At 63.0% G+C, this 17,772-nt stretch overlaps 1 protein-coding gene across 3 annotated transcripts; it reads left to right on the forward strand.

Annotated features, from left to right (window-relative positions):
* Positions 1 to 339: 339 nt before the first annotated feature.
* TTYH1 (tweety family member 1) lies at positions 340 to 17,339 on the forward strand. Of its 3 annotated transcripts, XM_036432481.2 has the most exons (14): positions 343 to 563; positions 4,366 to 4,544; positions 7,064 to 7,175; positions 7,938 to 8,158; positions 11,154 to 11,249; positions 12,449 to 12,521; positions 13,018 to 13,093; positions 13,473 to 13,528; positions 13,706 to 13,798; positions 14,606 to 14,698; positions 16,030 to 16,172; positions 16,302 to 16,347; positions 16,872 to 16,950; positions 17,068 to 17,173. In XM_036432481.2, exons 1-13 carry the CDS (start codon positions 438 to 440, stop codon positions 16,908 to 16,910), a joined length of 1,353 nt encoding a protein of 450 aa, XP_036288374.1. In that variant the 5' UTR covers positions 343 to 437; the 3' UTR covers positions 16,911 to 16,950; positions 17,068 to 17,173. The 3 variants fall into 3 exon arrangements, with proteins under 3 accessions (XP_045435630.1, XP_036288374.1, XP_045435632.1); XM_045579674.1 differs by lacking the exon at positions 16,302 to 16,347 and having other exon boundaries at positions 340 to 563; positions 17,068 to 17,339; XM_045579676.1 differs by lacking the exons at positions 343 to 563; positions 4,366 to 4,544; positions 16,302 to 16,347 and adding an exon at positions 6,805 to 6,915.
* The last annotated feature ends 433 nt before the right edge of the window (positions 17,340 to 17,772 follow it).

Below are 17,772 nucleotides of genomic sequence, written 5' to 3' on the forward strand. Positions count from 1 at the left end.
TATATTTTTAAATCAATGGAAAAATATCCTCAGGTGAGGATTAAAAAAGAGAGAGAGAACTTCTTTTAAAAAAAATAATAATAAGAGGACCCTCCGGTTGTAAGCGGACAGACACAATAGCAGGGACGACCTTCTAGGGATTGGGATGTGGAGGTACCTGCGCTGCCAGGGGGGTCAGGACGCAAAGCCGGGGACCTCCCACGGCGCCGCAGTGCCCGCCGCGGCCGCCAGGGGCAGCACCGAGCCCGCCCAGCCCGCCTCCCCTCCCTCCGCTCCTTCTCCGCCCCCCAATCCCCGCCCCCGCCCCCTCCCTCCTCCGGGCCCCGCTCCCCTGAGCCCGCCAGACCCCGCGCAGCCCGCCCGCGCCCCGCGCCGCCAGCCAGGCTCCCGCGGCCCGGCCTCAGCCCCGCACGCCCGCCCGCCCTCCCCCGGGGGCCATGGGGGAGCCCCCGGGCTACCGGCCCTCGGCCTGGGTGCACCTGCTCCACCAGCTGCCCCGCGCCGACTTCCAGCTCCGCCCGGTGCCCAGCGACTTCGCGCCGCGGGAGCCGGGGTACCAGCAGGTGGGAGCCGCCGGGGGACGGGGGCCGCGCGGGGGCCAGCTTTTGGGTGCTGGGGGGCCCAGGGGCCCCGGGTCACAGACCCGCCCCTGGGCTCTCAGGGCGGTGGGGACTGGGCCCCGACTTCGGGGTGTCTGAGGGAGGAGGCGTGTGGAGCCCCAATTCCTGGAGGTTCCCCTGGGACAGGTGCTTGGGGAGACCAGACACCCCCACTCTGCTTACATAAAGGGATGGGGCTTGGGGTAACGGGATCCCTGAGTCCCCAAGGAGGAAGGGGACTGGGGGCCCTGAGACTCCAGGGCCTGGGGGCTTCCTGGGGAGGGGGGCGATGGCCAGGGCCATTAGGGGGGTGCGGGACAGGCGCCCTAAAAGTGACCCCTCCCTCCTGGGATGGATAGTGGTGAAGATGGGGCCGGGATTGGGGAGCTGATGAGGGTGGGGAGGTGAGGAGAGGTTGGGGGTGCCTGGTTCTGGTTCTGGTTCTGGGACAGGGCTGAGACCTGGCATGGGGAAGGGGGAGAGGGGTGAGGGTGAGGGGGTGAGGGGTGAGGGGTGAAGGCTGGACAGGGCAGTGAGGTGGGGGTGTCGGAAGAGGAGGCAGGGAGGGGGGGGTCAGGGCGCTGGAGGGATGCGGTGGGTGAGCTGGGGGTGAGTGTGGTTTGGGGCGGGAAGGGGGACAGACACTGGTCTGGGGGGTGACTGGGGTAAGAGGCTGAGGGAGCCCCGGGTCCCTGGGAAAGGGGGCCCGGCGCCTGGAGGGGCCCCAGGACGGTCCCCTGACCCAGTTTCAGGCCAGTCCTTGACTTTGAGATGAATGCGAGCCCAGGCGGTGGGGGGGGTGGGGGGGGCGCTGGAGGCGGGAGGGCCCTGGGCCCCCCCGCGCGGTGGGTCCAGCCCCCGGTTCTGGGTTCTGCTCCGGGGACCGGGGCTGGGAGCTGGGGCGCCTCGGTGGGGGTGGGGGTGGGGTCCCAGGACGCAGAGAGGAGGCTGAGCTGTGTGTTCCGAGCTATTTGGGTCAGGGCTGGGCCAGCCCAGCGCTCCTCCCGGTGCCGCGCGCGCGCCCTGTCCCCACTGAACCGAACCGAGCCCAGCCCCTCTCCCACGGCCTCCTGTCCCCACCGAACCGAACCGAACCGAGCCGAGCCCAGCCGAGCCCAGCCCAGCCCAGCCCAGCCCAGCCCCTCTCCCACGGCCTCCTGTCCCCACCGAACCGAACCGAACCGAGCCGAGCCCAGCCGAGCCCAGCCCAGCCCAGCCCCTCTCCCACGGCCTCGGGTTACACAATCGCGCCGCCAGCTCTCCCCCTGCTGCTCCCGCCACCGGGACCTTCCCCCGCGGAGCCCACACAGCCACGCGGGCGGACCGCACCGCCTGACACTCAGCAGGCTCCACACACACACTCACACACACACACTCAGACACACACACACACACACACTCTCACACTCACACTCAGACACACTCACACACACATTCACACACACACACTCACACTCAGACACACTCACACTCACACACATTCACACACACACTCAGACACACACACACACACACTCACACTCAGACACACACACTCTCACACTCAGACACACACACACACACACACTCAGACACACACTCACACACACACACTCACACTCAGACACACTCACACTCAGACACACACACACTCATACACTCAGATACACACTCACACACACACACTCACACACACACACTCAGACACACACACTCAGACACACACACTCACACTCACACACACTCACACTCACACTCAGACACACTCACACTCAGACACACACACTCATACTCACACTCATATACACACTCACACTCAGACAACTCACACACACACACACTCACACACACACACTCTCACACTCAGACACACATACACACACACACTCACAAACACACTCACAAACACACACTGGGTGGGGGGGAACAGCTCTGGGACCCTGGCACAGGCTCTTCCCACACGCCTGGGGCGGGCAGGCACTGCCCCCAGGGAGGTCACCGCATGGCATGGCATGGCTAGGACACAGTCAGTGACTGGGTGACACCAAATTGGGAACACACACACACTCACACACACACACACACACACACTCACACACACACACACTCACACACACACACAGACACTCAGACACACACAGACATACATACACTCAGACACACACACGCACTCACTCAGACACACACACTCACACACACATACACTCAGACACACATACTCAGACACACACACATGCACTCAGACACACACACACAAATGCACTCACACACACACACTCAGACACACACACACCCAGACATGCATACACTCAGACACACACACACCCAGACATGCATACACTCAGACACACACACTCACACACACATATACTCAGACATACACACATGCACTCAGACACACTCAGACACACACACACTCAGACACACATACTCAGACACACACAAATGCACTCAGATACACACACTCTGACACACACACACACTCAGACACATACACCCAGACATGCATACTCTCAGACACACATATACACTCAGACATACACACTCAGACACTGACACACACAGATGTTCACTCATGCTCACGCAGATGCACACACACTCCTACATGCACAAGTGTTTTCACGCTTACATGTACACAATACACACCCACATGCATATTTACACATATGCACGCACACCTCTACACATACCTGCACACGCTTACACACCTATACATGCCCATACCCACACTTATATGTACACACACATATACGCTCACACATACTCACATATCCACTCATTCTTGCGCTCAGTCACACACACATTCACACACATGCTCACACACGCTCACACATACATTCGCACGCTCACGTTCATATTTACGCATCACACACCCTCTTTCTCTCTCACACACTCCACCAGAGACCCACTTACACTCAAGGAATTGTGCCAACAACACACGGACACCCACAGATCACTCTCACACCTGAAGGTACACACACACTCTCACCCCCCAGACACACACGCACGCACACACACACACACACACACAAAAGCAGAGGCCTGCTTTGGGGGGAGCAGCATCACTGAGCCCCAAAGCCTGACTCTGCTCAGGGTGGTGTCCCCCTGTGCTATGTGGCCCCAGGCGAACCCCTGCCCACTCTGGGCTCCTGTGACGGTGACAGGACCACAGCCTCCACCCCAGAACCCCGCCCCGCGAGCAGCCCATTCCCCTGCCGGCTTCCCACCTCACACGCTCTCCCGCCCTGCCTGGGCCTCAGCCTCTGCCCCGGCTCAGTCTCCACCTGTCTCCGTCTGTCTGTCTCCCCCGCCTCTGAGTCAGTCTCTCTCTCTCCTCTCTCTCTCTCTCTCTCTCTCTCTCTCTCTCTCTCCTGCCTGCCCCCTGCTCTGTCTTCACTCTGGTTTCCTGGCCTCTCTCTGAGTCTTGCACACACATACACACACACACACACAGACCCACCCGTGGCGGTTGTGCAGAGCTCGGCAGCAGGGCACAGAGAGTGAGCCCTGCGAGGGGAGGAAGGAAGAGGAACCCCCCACACACCCCACCTGCCTCCCATCCCACCGTCCCTGGGCGATGCTACATCCAGCCACCTGGCCGAGGAGGGCCCTGAGGCTCAGAGAGGGCAGGGGCCCGCGCAGCATCACACAGCCTCGCTGGGCAGAGCAGCACTGGCACCCAGGACCTGGGCCTCCCTCCAGGGCCCGGGTCCCCAGCTGCCAACGGGGAGGTCTGGGGACCTGGCCAGGGCGCCTCCCTCCTCCTCTGACGCGGCCCCTTCCCCAGGCCCTGCTGCTGGTGGCGGCCTTGGCCGGCCTGGGCCTGGGCCTCAGCCTCATCCTCATCGCTGCCTACCTCATCCGCGTCTGCTGCTGCCGGCCCCCGGAGCCCCCCGGCGCCAAGAGCCCCCCGCCCGGGGGAGGCTGCGTCACCTGGAGCTGCATTGCCGCCCTTCTCGTCAGCTGGTAATGGGGCCCCAGGGCGGGCGGGCGTGGGCACAGGGCTCCCCAAGCTCTCTGCCAGGCTTCCGCGGGCCACCTCCAAACCTGGCCCCGTTGGACGGATGGAAAGACTGAGGCTCAGGAGCCCCCTGCCTCTCCCAGGGCAGCCGGCCTGGCAGGATGAGATGGGGGGGGGGGGTGTCAGAACTGGGCGATCCGACTGTGCTGCCCGGGGGAGGGATCTAGCACCATCCTGGCCTCAGTTTCCACATCTCTAAAATGGGTATCATGGCAACGCCCACCTCCTGGTGGTTAACAGTGAATAGGAGAAGGCCCGGCGCCCGGCTCACAGCTGTACTTGGTTCATGTTCACCAGCCACCTCTCCTTGAGGACCTACTACGCGCCAGGGTCGCTGCCCGCATGGTGCTGATGTTCTGGTCCAGGAGACAGACCACCACACCCTCCTGGCCCATCCCTGAGCCGGTCCCCCTGCAGTAACCCTGCTGGACTCCGGGATGTTGCCCCCGGTTCTGAAAGAGGAAGGCTCAGCCCTGGCCGGTGTGGGTCAGTGGATAGAGCATAAGCCTGCGGGCCAAAGGGTCCCAGGTTCCATTCCGGTGAAGAGCAGGTACCTCCGTTTGCAGGCTCCTCCCTGGCCCTGGACCCTGGTCCCAGCGCCTGCAGGAGGCACCCCATCGATGTGTTTCTCTCATACCGATATACCTCTCTCTTCCACTCTCTCTAAAAATCAATGGGAAAAATCCTCGGGTGAGGATTAAATTTTTTTATTGATTTTAAAAATATATTTTATTGATTTTCTACAGAGAAAAAGGGAGAGGGAGAGAGAGAAACATCCATCAGCTGCCTCCTGCTCGCCTCCTACCGGGGATGTGCCCGCAACCAAGGCACATGACATTGACCGGAATGGAACCTGGGACCCCTCAGTCCGCAGGCCGACGCTCTATCCACTGAGCCTTAACCGACTAGGGCAAGGATTACATTTTTTAAAATATATTTTATTGATTTCTTATAGAGAGGAATAGTGAGTTAGAAACATCGATGAGAGAGAAACATCCGTCAGCTGCCTCCTGCACACTCCCCACTGGGGATGTGTCCACAACCAAGGTACATGCCCTTGTCCGGAATCGACCTGGGACCCTCCAGTCCTCAGGCCGACTGACTATCCACTGAACCACACCGGCCAGGGCGAGGATTAAGTTTTTAAAAAGAAAAAATGAGGAAGCTTCATTTCAAGGCCACGGGGCCCAAGTGGCAAACCTTTGAGAGTCCCCGGCCCTTCTTCAGGGACAGCCCCAGGGGAAGCGCGAAGGAGAGCGCTTGACACCCCATAAACCCCAGGGGCCAGCCGGGCGCACAGCCTGCGGGCAGGGCCACCCCCACCGGGGCCGGCCAGACAGCTGTCCTGTCCCCCAGAGGAGGGCTCGGGAGGGAGACCAGCCGGGATCCGGGATGGGGGGGGGGGGGGGGAGGTAGCCAGAAAGCCTGCCTCCCTCCCACCCTGGCCCTGCCCCCGCTCTGCCTCTCCAGGGCGCAGGGACAGAGTCTGTGTTTGGGGAGGTGGAGAGGGGGGCGGTGTGGATGTGGGAGAGGCGGCTGGGTGGCCTGTGTCCAGGCTCTGGGGGCCGTGGGGTTGGCCGGGGAGGCAGCGGACAAAGGCCCGGTGGGGGAGAGCCCCGGGCCGGCGGCCCCGGGCCGGGAACAAGGGCAGCTTTGTGGGATGGAAACAATGCGCGGGGGGCGCGCAGGGAGGGGCGGGCCTGCGCGCAAAGCGGAGTGGGAGGTCCAAGGGCGGGGGGACCCGGGCTTCGAGCCTGGGAAGTGGGAGGACACCGGCTCCCCCGCCTCGGCCTGGCCCTGGCCCGCCGAGGAGGGACTCTGGGGTGCGGGGGATGGGCCCCAGCCCGGCCCACAATGGGGCTCTGTGTTGGCTGTGAAGGGGAGGAGGGGGAGGCGGGGCGGCCCTTGCTTGGCTCCCAGCTGGCCAGAAGCTTGGGTCCCGGGGTGGGAGGGGGTGTGGGGAGGTGGCCTGGTGGGCGAGCTCCAGGCTCGGGTCCCCCAGGAAACACCAGGCTGCGGGGGAGGGGGGGCGGGCTGGACGGCGGAGGGACAGGTGTTGGGGACCCTGGGTGCGTGGGAAAAGATGGAGAGGAGGGGGAGGGGTGTGATGGGGGGAGGGGAGGGGCTGGGGGTGACGGGTTCGCTCCGGTGGTGCCAAGCGAGTTAAATCTGGGGTCCCCCCCTCCCCTCGCCGCCACCCCACCTTCCATTAGCATCACAATGACGTCTCTCGGGCCGGGGGTGGGAAGCCTTCCCGTTGCCTTGGCAACCCGGGCTGGAGCCGTTATTTTCCCACGATGGGCTGGACCAATCGGGGTGTGTTGTGTGTTGGGGTGGGGGGGACGGGGGATTGGGTGTGTGAGGACGACGTTGGGGGGTGGGGGTGGGGGAAGAGGGGAACAGCGGTCTCTCCTCGGATCCCAGGACCCAGTTGTGACTTCCCATCCCTCCCTCCTCCTTGCAGCGCGGGCATTGGCATCGGTTTCTATGGCAACAGCGAGACCAGCGATGGGGTGGCCCAGCTCAGCGCGGCGCTGCTGCAGGCCAACCACACGCTCAGCGCCGTGGACGCCCTGGTGAGAAGCCGAGCAGCGGAATGCAAACTCGGAGCCTAGACCCCAGACCCGAACTTGTGGGGCTGTGGGCTCAGAATTTCAGAACCCAGTGGTCCGGGCCGAGCCCACCCTGACTGTGCAAATCAGGGCCTCTCCCACGTGACCCCTTGGGAATGCACACACTAGACCTCACACTCACACCCGGCCCAGGCCCCAGACTTCATCCATTCAGAGCCCAAACCAGAGACCAAACACCAGGGACCTCCCAAACACCCCGCTCCCTCTCCCAGCCCAAATGGAGACCTGATTCTGGGCCCAAATGCAAACTTAGGGGAAGCCCAGTGGTGAGCCCCAGGGACCAGACCAAGGAGCCCCACTCCCGGGCCAGCCCCAGGATGAGACCAGCCTGACCCCGATACCCCAGATTCCTGTCCCGGGCAGACCCCGGACCATGGCACCCAGATGGGACCAAGGACTAATTCAGGCGGGCGTGAACCTCACACGTAGGACCCCACACGGGCTTCTCCTTCCGGGCCCGGGGGCTCCAGCCCATGGCCCCCCCAAGAGCCGGAGAGCCCCCTCTGGCCCTTTCTCAATCCCAGTCGCCCCAGATCCCAGGCACCAGCCCTTGCTTATCCCTTGTCTGGTCCCTGGGGCTCCATGCTGAGGCCTCCAAGTTTGCATTCCTCCTACACATCCCCATCCCTCCTCTCCCTTCCACCCCTGGGCCCCCTGAGCACGCCCGCCCGCCCGCCCCTGACCCAGCCCCTCCCCGGCCCCCAGGTGTCGGAGTCGGTGGAGAGGCTGGGCGAGGCGGTGCGGACGGAGCTGACCACCCTGGAGGAGGTGTTCGCGCAGCGCACGGAGCTGGTGGCCGCCACGCGGGGGGCCCGGCGGCAGGCGGAGGCCGTGGCCCAGCAGCTCGGGGGGCTGGCCTTCTGGCAGGGGGTGCCGCTGAGCCCCCTGCAGGTGGCCGAGGACGTGTCCTTCGTGGAGGAGTACAGGTGGGTGGGCAGGGCTCTCCCTGGGGGCGGGGCGGTGCCCCAGCGGGCAGCAGGCGATGCCTGGAGACACAGGCGGTGGGCACAAGTGGGCATCTGGTTGGGGGGGGAGAGGCCCCGGTCGCTGCTCGCTTAACGTCCCACAATGCACAGGGGGGGCCTCAGACAGGGCGGCCCGGCCCCAGTACGCAATGAAGAGACAGACTAAGGAAATGGTCCGCAAATCCGCGGCTCTCAAACCACACGCGGCTCTTTGGCGCCTTGCGTGTACCTCAATCAGATTGAGGACTTTTTTTTTTTTTTAATGTATTTTATTGATTTTTTACAGAGAGGAAGGGAGAGGGATTGAGAGTCAGAAACATCAATGAGAGAGAAACATTGGTCAGCTGCCTCCTACCCACTTCCCACTGGGGATGTGCCCCCCACCAAGGTACATGCCCTTGACTGGAATCGAACCTGGGACCCTTCAGTCCGCAGACCGACGCTCTATCCACTGAGCCACACCGGTTTCGGCGATTGAGGATTTTTTTTTAGCAAAGGCCAGCTTAGGAGTACCCCTAATTAAGTTAGTAACAATGTACCTACCTATATATCAATAGTTTAAGTTTTAAAAATGTGGCTCTCCAAAGAAATTTCAATCGTGGCACTGTTGATATTTGGCTCAGTGGCCTCATGAGTTTGCCGACCACGGGACTAAGGGATGCCCACACGCGTGCCCAAGAATTCACCCATTTACCAGTCCCTCCGTTTATTTGTTTTAAATACTTTTATATTGATTTCAGAGAGAAAGGGAGGGAGAGAGAGAGAGACAGAAGCATCAATGATGAGAGCGAATAATTGATTGGCTGCCTCTTGCATGCCCCCTCTTGGGGATGGAGCCCGAAACCTGGGCATGTGCCCTTGACCGGGATCAAACCCGGGACCCCTGAGTCCACAGTCCAACCCTCTATCCAATGAGCCAAACCGGCTAGGACAGTGGTCGGCAAACTCATTAGTCAACAGAGCCTGCCCTCGGAGGAAGGGGGAGCTGGCGTCACAGACATGGAGAGCAAAGGCCTGAGGTTACCTGGGGACACTGGGCACCCCAGTCCCTGCCAGCTTTGGGGGGCCCTCAGAACATGCTGTTTATCCAACCCCTGCCACGTGCCAGGCTCAGTGCCCGGGCCGCACGTGTGTCCTCCTCTCGTCCGTGAATTATCATTGGCGGACACTGGGTTATTAAGTAACATCTAAAGGTCCTTTCAGTCCGCAGGCCTACGCTCCATCCACTGATACTTCTCACTCATTACCCTCATGTAACCTTTTTGAAAAAAAATATTTTTTTAATCGCCCTAACCCCATGGTCAGCAAACTTCGGCTCGCGCCCTAACTGGTTTGGCTCAGTGGATAGCGCCTGGGCCTGCGAACTGAAGGGTCCCAGGTTCGATTCCAGTCAAGGGCATGTACCTTGGTTATTACGGGCACATCCTCAGTAGGGGGTGTGCAGGAGGCAGCTGATCGATGTTTCTCACTCATTGATGTATCTCTCTATTCCTCTCCCTCCCTCTCTGTGAAAAATCAATAAAATACATAAAAAAAAAAAAAAAAAAAAAAAAAAAAAAAAAAAAACACCTGTAGCTCTCGAGCCACATGCAACTCTTTGGCCCCTTGAGTGTGGCTCTTCCACAAAATATCAAGGCCTGGGCGAGTCTATTTGGAAGAAGTGGCGATAGAAGAAGCTTATGTTTAAAAAATTTGGCTCTCCAAAGAAATTCCAGTCGTTGTACTGTTGATATTTGGCTCTGTTGACTAATGAGTTTGCCAACCACTGGCCTAGCCAATTTGGCTCAGTGGATAGAGCACCGGCCTGGGGACTGAAGGGTCCCAGGTTCGATTCCGGTCAAAGGCATGTACCTTGGTTGCGGGCACATCCCCAGTGGGGGGGGTGTGGGAGGCAGCTGATGGATGCTTCTCTCTCATCGATGTTCCTAAACTCTCTATCCCTCTCCCTTCCTCTCTGTAATTGATTTCAGAGAGGAAGGGAGAGGGGCCGAAGGACAGAAACATCAATGAGAGAGAGAACCATGGATCGGCTGCCTCCTGCACACCCCACCCTGGCGGTCCAGCCTGCAACCCAGGCAGGTGCCCTGACAGGAATTGAACCATGATCTCCTGGTTCATAGGTTGATGCTCAACCACTGAGCTACACTGGCCGGGCTCGTGGCATCTTTGGAAGTAGGTGCTGTTGTCTCTCTTTCCCGTTCCCGGCGGGGAAACTGAGGCAGAGTTACTGAGACCCCCTCACACACAGCTAAGCAGTGGAGGCCAGGCAGGCTGCCACAGACGCCTTGTCCTTGGGCTGTGCAGTGAACAGGAGGCGAGCGGGGGCTAGGCCGCTGAGGCCGGTCACATGGGCAGGGTCACAGGTCACAGAGCTCCTGCGTGGTCCACTCAGGCCATAGTCCCAGGTGCCCTGACCCCGGGACCTGTGCTCTGGACTCCAGAGTCTGGAGAGAAGGTGAGGGTGGCCCACTTCCAGAGCACCCATTTCGCGGATGAGCTGTGCAGTGGCCTGGGGATCTGGTGGTGGCCTGGGGGGGACCATGGCTACCTGTCGGGGCTGGGGCCTGGGGGCTGGTGACAGAGGAGACAGAGGGCCAGAGAACCAGGACACAGGCTTTATTGGAGAGAAGACCCCTGCCGGGCTGCCTTCCAGAGGGGAAAGAGGGGAGGGAAAGGGGCGGGGCTTAGGGCACTTGGCACACGCTGATTGGTGGTTTCATGTAAGGCACATGATTAGGGACTTAGGGACTTAGGAATGGGGGGTTCTTAGGGTATTTGGCAGGTGCTGATGGTGGTTCAGTGTACAGTCCATATAAGGTGCTCAGGAATGTCCGGCCCCAGGTGGAGTCTACGTCATTCTCCGTCCATCAGTTGGGGGACGGGAGGACCTATCAGCTGGGAGCTGGATGTGCTTCCTCAGCTGCACCCCCTTTTTCTCCCCCGCCTTGCCCCCCAGGTGGCTGGCCTACGTCCTCCTGCTGCTGCTGGAGCTGCTGGTCTGCCTCTTCACCCTCCTGGGCCTGGCCAAGCAGAGCAAGTGGCTGGTGATCATGTGAGTTCATGCTATTGAGAGAGGGACCCCGGCCTCCTCCTTCCATCCCGCTGTGCTCCTGAGCCCTCTTCCCTCCACCCCTCTGTGCTCCTGAGCCCTCCTTCCTCCATCCCACTGTGCTCCTGAGTGAGGGACCCCCGGCCTCCTCCCTCTGGGGCTCCCACTGGCTACTTCCTGCGTCCCATGAGCCTCCGTGACCCCCATGAAGATCCTGGGTGGGTGGGCGGCCGGCTCAGGGACAGAAACCAGACCTGGAGCCACCAGGAGGAGCCCACTGTGGGGATGAGGGACCAGAGATGGGAGGTGACCACGCGTGAGGCTGTGTGGCCTTGACGTGGCCTTGGCGTGGCTTTTGAGCTCGTTCTATGTGCCCCACGCCCTCCTGGAACCCTCGCGCCTGCCCCAGGAGGAGGCACTTTCCTTCCATTGAACGGGGGAAGTGGAGGGAGATTCGGGCTCAGAGGCTGCCCAGCCAGGGAGAGCTAGTGCTGGGTCCGCTTGCTGGGCCAGTCTGTCATCCCATTGGGAGGAGCCCTGCCTCCTGCCTGCCTCTGGGCCGCTGTCCCTAGTGGGGAGGGGGCTGTGCTGGTGCCCACGTGGTCTCCACTCTCCCCCTTGGCCGTGGAGATGGTAAAACCTGGCCCCGGTCGGTCAGGGCATGGATTGGGCCCCCCAGGCACCCGTCATGCCTGCTGCCCACCCTCCAATGCTAACCCCCCCTCCCCACCGCAACCCCTGCTGCAAAGCCCATCCCCAGAGAGAAACTGGGAGGCGAGTGGAGCCGTCTCCACTCCTGGAAGGAGCAGTCTTGGGGGGCGGGGGGCTACCCAAGGGAGAGTCTAGGGAGTCTGGCAAAATTCACAGCTGGGAAAGGGGGCCCAGTGAGAGGGGGGCAGGAGTCCCCTGGGGGTCCCAGAGGGTGGGGCCGAGCTGGGCTGGGTCCTGCCAGCCCAGGGCTTTTCTCACTGCCCCCCCCACCCATCCCCCATCCCCACCCCCGCCTCCTGGGCAGGGACCAGATGTCCAGTCTGACATCGGCCACCTCAGGCCCACCCACCCCTCCACCTTCTCTGCCCCTAATTCTGACCCTCCAGGCCCCAGAGGTCTGGGGTGAGCTGAGATGGGCTTTGGGGTGGGGACAAGGACGAGGCCAGGGGGAGAGATGCAGGGCCCCAAGTCCAATCCCTCCCGCCCTCCAGGATGACGGTGATGAGCCTCGTGGTCCTGGTGCTGAGCTGGGGCTCCCTGGGCCTGGAGGCCGCGACCGCCGTGGTGAGTCAGAGGACGGGCCCTGGATCTGGGGGGTGGAGGGGGCGGTCATGGGTTCTGAGGTTAAAGGGCTAGTTTTCTGGTCCTAAAGGCCTGGGGGCCTGGGTCTGAGGGAGGAGGAGGGCTGGGGCCTAGGCTCCTGGGTCTGAGGGAGGAGGGCTGGGCGCCTGGACTCCTGGGTCTGAGGGAGGAGGGGCTGGGGGTCTGGACTCCTGGGTCTGAGGGAGGAGGGGCTGGGGGCCTGGACTCCTGGGTCTGAGGGAGGAGGGCTGGGGGCCTGGGCTCCTGGGTCTGAGGGAGGAGGGCTGGGGGCCTGGGCTCCTGGGTCTGAGGGAGGAGGGCTGGGGGCCTGGGCTCCTGGGTCTGAGGGAGGAGGGGCTGGGGGCCTGGGCTTCTGGACTCCTGGGTCTGAGGGAGGAGGCTGGGGTCACTGAGTCCATGGGGGTGTGGCATTGGGGCGGCTTCTGGCCTGAGCCCCCTTTCCTGCTGCCTCTCCCAGGGCCTCAGCGACTTCTGCTCCAGTCCCGACACCTACATCCTGAACCTGACTCAAGAGGAGACGGGGCTCGACTCAGGTGACCCCAGGGGTTCGGTGCACCCGCGGATGCTCAGGCCTCTGTGTCCCGTCCTGTCTGGGGTGGGGGGTAGGGGGGTGCCCCGCTGTCAGCCCGGCCCCTCAGGTCCCTGAGGCTCTCAGCACCTCCGGGGTGGGCTGGAGGAGACGGAGGGATGAAGATGCTGGGCTCAGGAGGGGGGCGGGGCCTGAGGGATGGGGGATCTGGCCACATGGAGAAACCTGCAGTCTGGTCCAGGCAGGACCTCGGCAGCAGGTGGAGTGTGGAGACTGGGGGAGCGGCCGGTCTCCCAATGCCAGGCCCTGGGAGCTCAGGGGGCCCCCCAGCTGGGGAGGAGCCCTCCCAGCTCACAGCCCCCCCCTCTTCCCTCCTGCCTCAGACATCCTGAGCTATTATTTCCTCTGCAACCAGGCCGTCGCCAACCCCTTTCAACAGGTGAGGGCTGCAGCCGGGGAACCGGGTGGAGGGGGCGAGGCTGGGGCCTGGGGCCTGGACTGCAGGGTCCTGGGGGAGCATGGAGGCGCCAGGGACCCCAGTCCTGTGTCCCGGGGAGGAGCGGACCAGGGACGTGGACCCCGGGATCCTCTGTCCTCTCTCCCTGTGTTCCTGCAGAGGCTGACCCTGTCCCAGCGGGCGCTGGCCAACATCCACTCCCAGCTGCAGGGCCTGGAGCGGGAGGCTGTGCCCCAGTTCCCTTCCGCGCAGGTAGGCAGCGCTGCACCCACAACGGGCTCCCAGGGAGAGGGCGGGGCCAGATCTATGGGCGTGGCCTTGGTATATGGGCGTGGCCACGGAAAGGACAGGTCGGTGGGCGTGGCCCTGAGATATGGGCGGGGCCAAAGACAGGACTGGGCACCGAAAGGGCGTGTTTGATGGGCGTGGTCAGGAGGCGGGCGTGGCCATGAGACCGTTGGTGGGCGTGACCCTGAACTATGGGCTGGGCCCGCTGAAAGGGCGGGTCGGTGGGCGTGGCTGTGGGTGGGGCATAGTAATTAATAAATCTGGGCGTGGCCCTGAGATATGGGTGGGGCCACAGGATGGACAGGGGCACCAATAGGGTGTGGTCAGGAGGCGGGCGTGGCCATGAGACCGTTGGTGGGCGTGACCCTGAACTATGGGCTGGGCCCGCTGAAAGGGCGGGTCGGTGGGCGTGGCTGTGGGTGGGGCATAGTAATTAATAAATCTGGGCGTGGCCCTGAGATATGGGTGGGGCCACAGGATGGACAGGGGCACCAATAGGGTGTGGTCAGGAAGTGGGCGTGGCCATGAGACCCCAGTTGGTGGGCGTGGTCCTGAACTATGGGCGGAGTCCGTTGATAGGGCCTGTTGGTGGGCGTGGCTGTGCGTGGGGCATGGTGGCTAATAGATCTGGGCGTGGCCTTGCGGTGTGGGCGGGTCCGGAGGGTTGCATAGGTGGGCGTGGCCTGGACCTGTGGGCGGTGCTTGGAGAGATGGGCGGTGCCCCGGCCAGTGACAGGTCCCTAATGGGCTAAGGACCCCTTCCCACCGCAGAAACCCCTGCTGTCCCTGGAGGAGACCTTGAACGTGACGGAGGGAAACTTCCACCAGTTGGTGGCGCTACTGCACTGCCGAGGCTTGCACAAGGTGACCCAGGACCCCGCCCCACCTCATTCTACGCCTGGACCCCAAAGGCCTGCTCCCTCTCTCCCACCGGCCAGGCTTTTCCCACTGCCCCTCTCCCCCCAGAGATCCAGTTTAACTGTTGTTTATATGTCATACACTATTCTCTACCTATTAGCCATCTGTCCATCTGTCACCTAGAATCCTTCCTTATTTCCTGCCCTCCTCCCTCTCTCCCCACCCCTCATCCCGGCTCTGTCCTCATCTCCCACTTCCCACTCCAGCCCACCCACTCTCCTCCCCGTCCTCCCCTCTCTCCCTCTCTCCCTCCCTCCCTCTCTGTCTCCCCATCTGCCTCCTAAAGGCTGTGCACTTAGTGAGCTCTGGAGGGAGGTCACCGAATTCTCTGTGCCTCAGAGTCCTCACTTACAGGGCCGGGATTCAGGGTGAATGCCTGCCACGCTCCCGTGTGGCGCGTGCTGTCATCCTGCCAGGGCAGGGACGGGCAGGACACCCCGGAGAGAGGGAGCCCGAGGTCCCGCAGCTCCGATGCCGGCTGGGTGGCCCTGGCAGGCGCACCCCCTGACCCTCCGCCTCCTCACCCCTGAGATGAGGGCGTCCGGACCTGCTAGGCGGGGCGGTGTGAGGGTTCAGGAACATCAGCCGTCCCACGCATGCCCGTGGGCTTCGCTGAGTGGGGGCTCTGGGCTATTTCGGGGTGGTGACTCACCGGGGCCTGGGGCCCTCGTGAGTAATGCCGTAAAGAAGGAGCTGCTGTTATTGTGTGTCTGGCAGACTTGGACGCGGAGGTACACAGGGCTGGGTCACCCGAGGTTGGGGGGGGGGGGGTCCCCTGTGCTCCACGGAGGCAGGGACCTGGTTCCAGGCCCTCGCCCCCCTGGTTCCCCATCCCATGGCCCCCGAGCCAGGCGGTCCCCAGTCTTGTCACTTCTGTCTCCTGGATGTTCATCTGCTGTCACCCTGCCCCCCAACCCCAGGGCTCTGCTGCTGCTCAGGCCAGGGGCACGTGGCCCGGGGACACGGGGCAGTGCATGGGGGTGCATCTGGTTGTCACAACTGGGGCGGGAAGAGGGTTCTCAGACCCGCAAGAGGCCCGGATCCGAGGTCCTCCCTGTGGGTGCGATAATGACAGTGACCAAAGCCCCTACTGTGCGCCCAACGCTTCCTGGGTGCCAGACGTAGGACGGGGGGGGGGAAACTGAGGCACAGAGAGGCTGAGGGACTTGCCCAGCATGGCACAGCCGGAGTGGGGGCCGTGTGAGAGGCGGGTGTATGGGGAGGGGAGGGGAGGGAGTCTTGCCCGCTGATGGCCTAACCCCTCCCCCACCCTCCAGGACTACAGCGCCGCCCTGCGGGGCCTGTGCGAAGACGCCCTCGAGGGCCTGCTCTTCCTGCTGCTCTTCTCCCTCCTGTCCGCCGGGGCCCTGGCCACCGCCCTCTGCAGCCTGCCCCGCGCCTGGGCCCAGTTCCCACCCAGGTCAGGGTGGGACGGAGGAGGTGGGAGGAGGCACGAGGTGGGGGGTGAGGGTGTCCCTGTTGGGGGGACAGCCTCCTGATGCATTCATTACCCATCCTCCTCCTCTGCCACTCCCCCCCCACCCCCCAGTGACGACTATGATGACACAGACGATGACGATCCTTTCAACCCTCAGGTACTGGGCTCCTGGGTCCGAGGGAGGAGGGGCTGGGGGCCTGGACTCTAGGTCTGAGGGAGGAGGGGCTGGAGGTCTGGGCTCCTGGGGCTGAGGGAGGAGGGGCTGGGGTCCTGGGCTCCTGGGCCTGAGGGAGGAGGGCTGGGGGCCTGGGCTCCTGGGTCTGAGGGAGGAGGCTGGGGCCTGGGCTCCCGGGTCTGAGGGAGGAGGGCTGGGAGCCTGGGCTCCCGGGTCTGAGGGAGGAGGGCTGGGAGCCTGGGCTCCTGGTCTGAGGGAGGAGGCTGTGACTTGGGCTCCTGGTCTGAGGGAGGAGGCTGTGACTTGGGCTCCTGGTCTGAGGGAGGAGGCTGTGACTTGGGCTCCTGGTCTGAGGGAGGAGGCTGTGACTTGGGCTCCTGGTCTGAGGGAGGAGGCTGGGCTCCTGGTCTGAGAGAGGAGGCTGGGCTCCTGGTCTGAGGGAGGAGGCGGGGCCACACTACAAACCAGAAGCCCATGCCACGCCTCCTCTGACCCCCAACCCCCAGGAATCCAAGCGCTTCGTGCAGTGGCAGTCATCTATCTGAGCCTCTCCTCCGCGCCCGACGGGAGCCTGTGCCCCCCCCGGTGAGCGAGGGAGTGACCGGGGGTGACCGGGGCGGGGAGCCGGCCGCCCTCCTCCCCACGCGGGCCCGGTCCTGGGGCCTTCCCGCCGCCCGTCACCGCCTCTGTCTCTCTCTGCAGCTCCTTCCCGGGCTGCCGGAGCAGACCCCGCTAACCCGCCCGACGGCCCCGCTAACCACGGCCCGCCCCGGACAGGATGCCCCGCCCGCCGCGCCCCCCGGCCCGCAGCCTGTAGCCCAGGAGGAGGCCGGCCCGGGGCCAGCCCCGGAGGACACGAGCGCCCCCCACCCCCACCCCACGCCCCGGTGGGCGGGCGAAGGGACTCTGATCTCCACTCGTGGCACTAACTTGGGAATGGGTTGATTTGAAATAAAAGGGAAGACTTTATTTTACAAGCAGCTCTCTCCCCTTCCTCTCTCCCCCCTCCCCGGTCTGGCCTCCTGGTTGGGTGGGGAGACCTGCCCCTTTAGCTCGGCCTCCTGGAGTTTCTGTCCCAGGCCAAGCTCTGCAGGGGTTCTGAACTCCTGGGATTGCTATTCACACACACACACACACACACACCAGGCTCTGCAGGGGGTCCACAGGGATTGCTATTCACACACACACACACACACACACACACCAGGCTCTGCAGGGGGTCCACAGGGATTGCTATTCACACACACACACACACACACACCCCAGGCTCTGCAGGGGGTCCACAGGGATTGCTATTCACACACACACACACACACACACACCAGGCTCTGCAGGGGGTCCACAGGGATTGCTATTCACACACACACACACACACACTCACACACACCCCAGGCTCTGCAGGGGGTC

Source organism: Pipistrellus kuhlii, unplaced genomic scaffold (assembly GCF_014108245.1).
Source record: "Pipistrellus kuhlii isolate mPipKuh1 unplaced genomic scaffold, mPipKuh1.p scaffold_m20_p_111, whole genome shotgun sequence".
NCBI lineage: Eukaryota > Metazoa > Chordata > Mammalia > Chiroptera > Vespertilionidae > Pipistrellus > Pipistrellus kuhlii.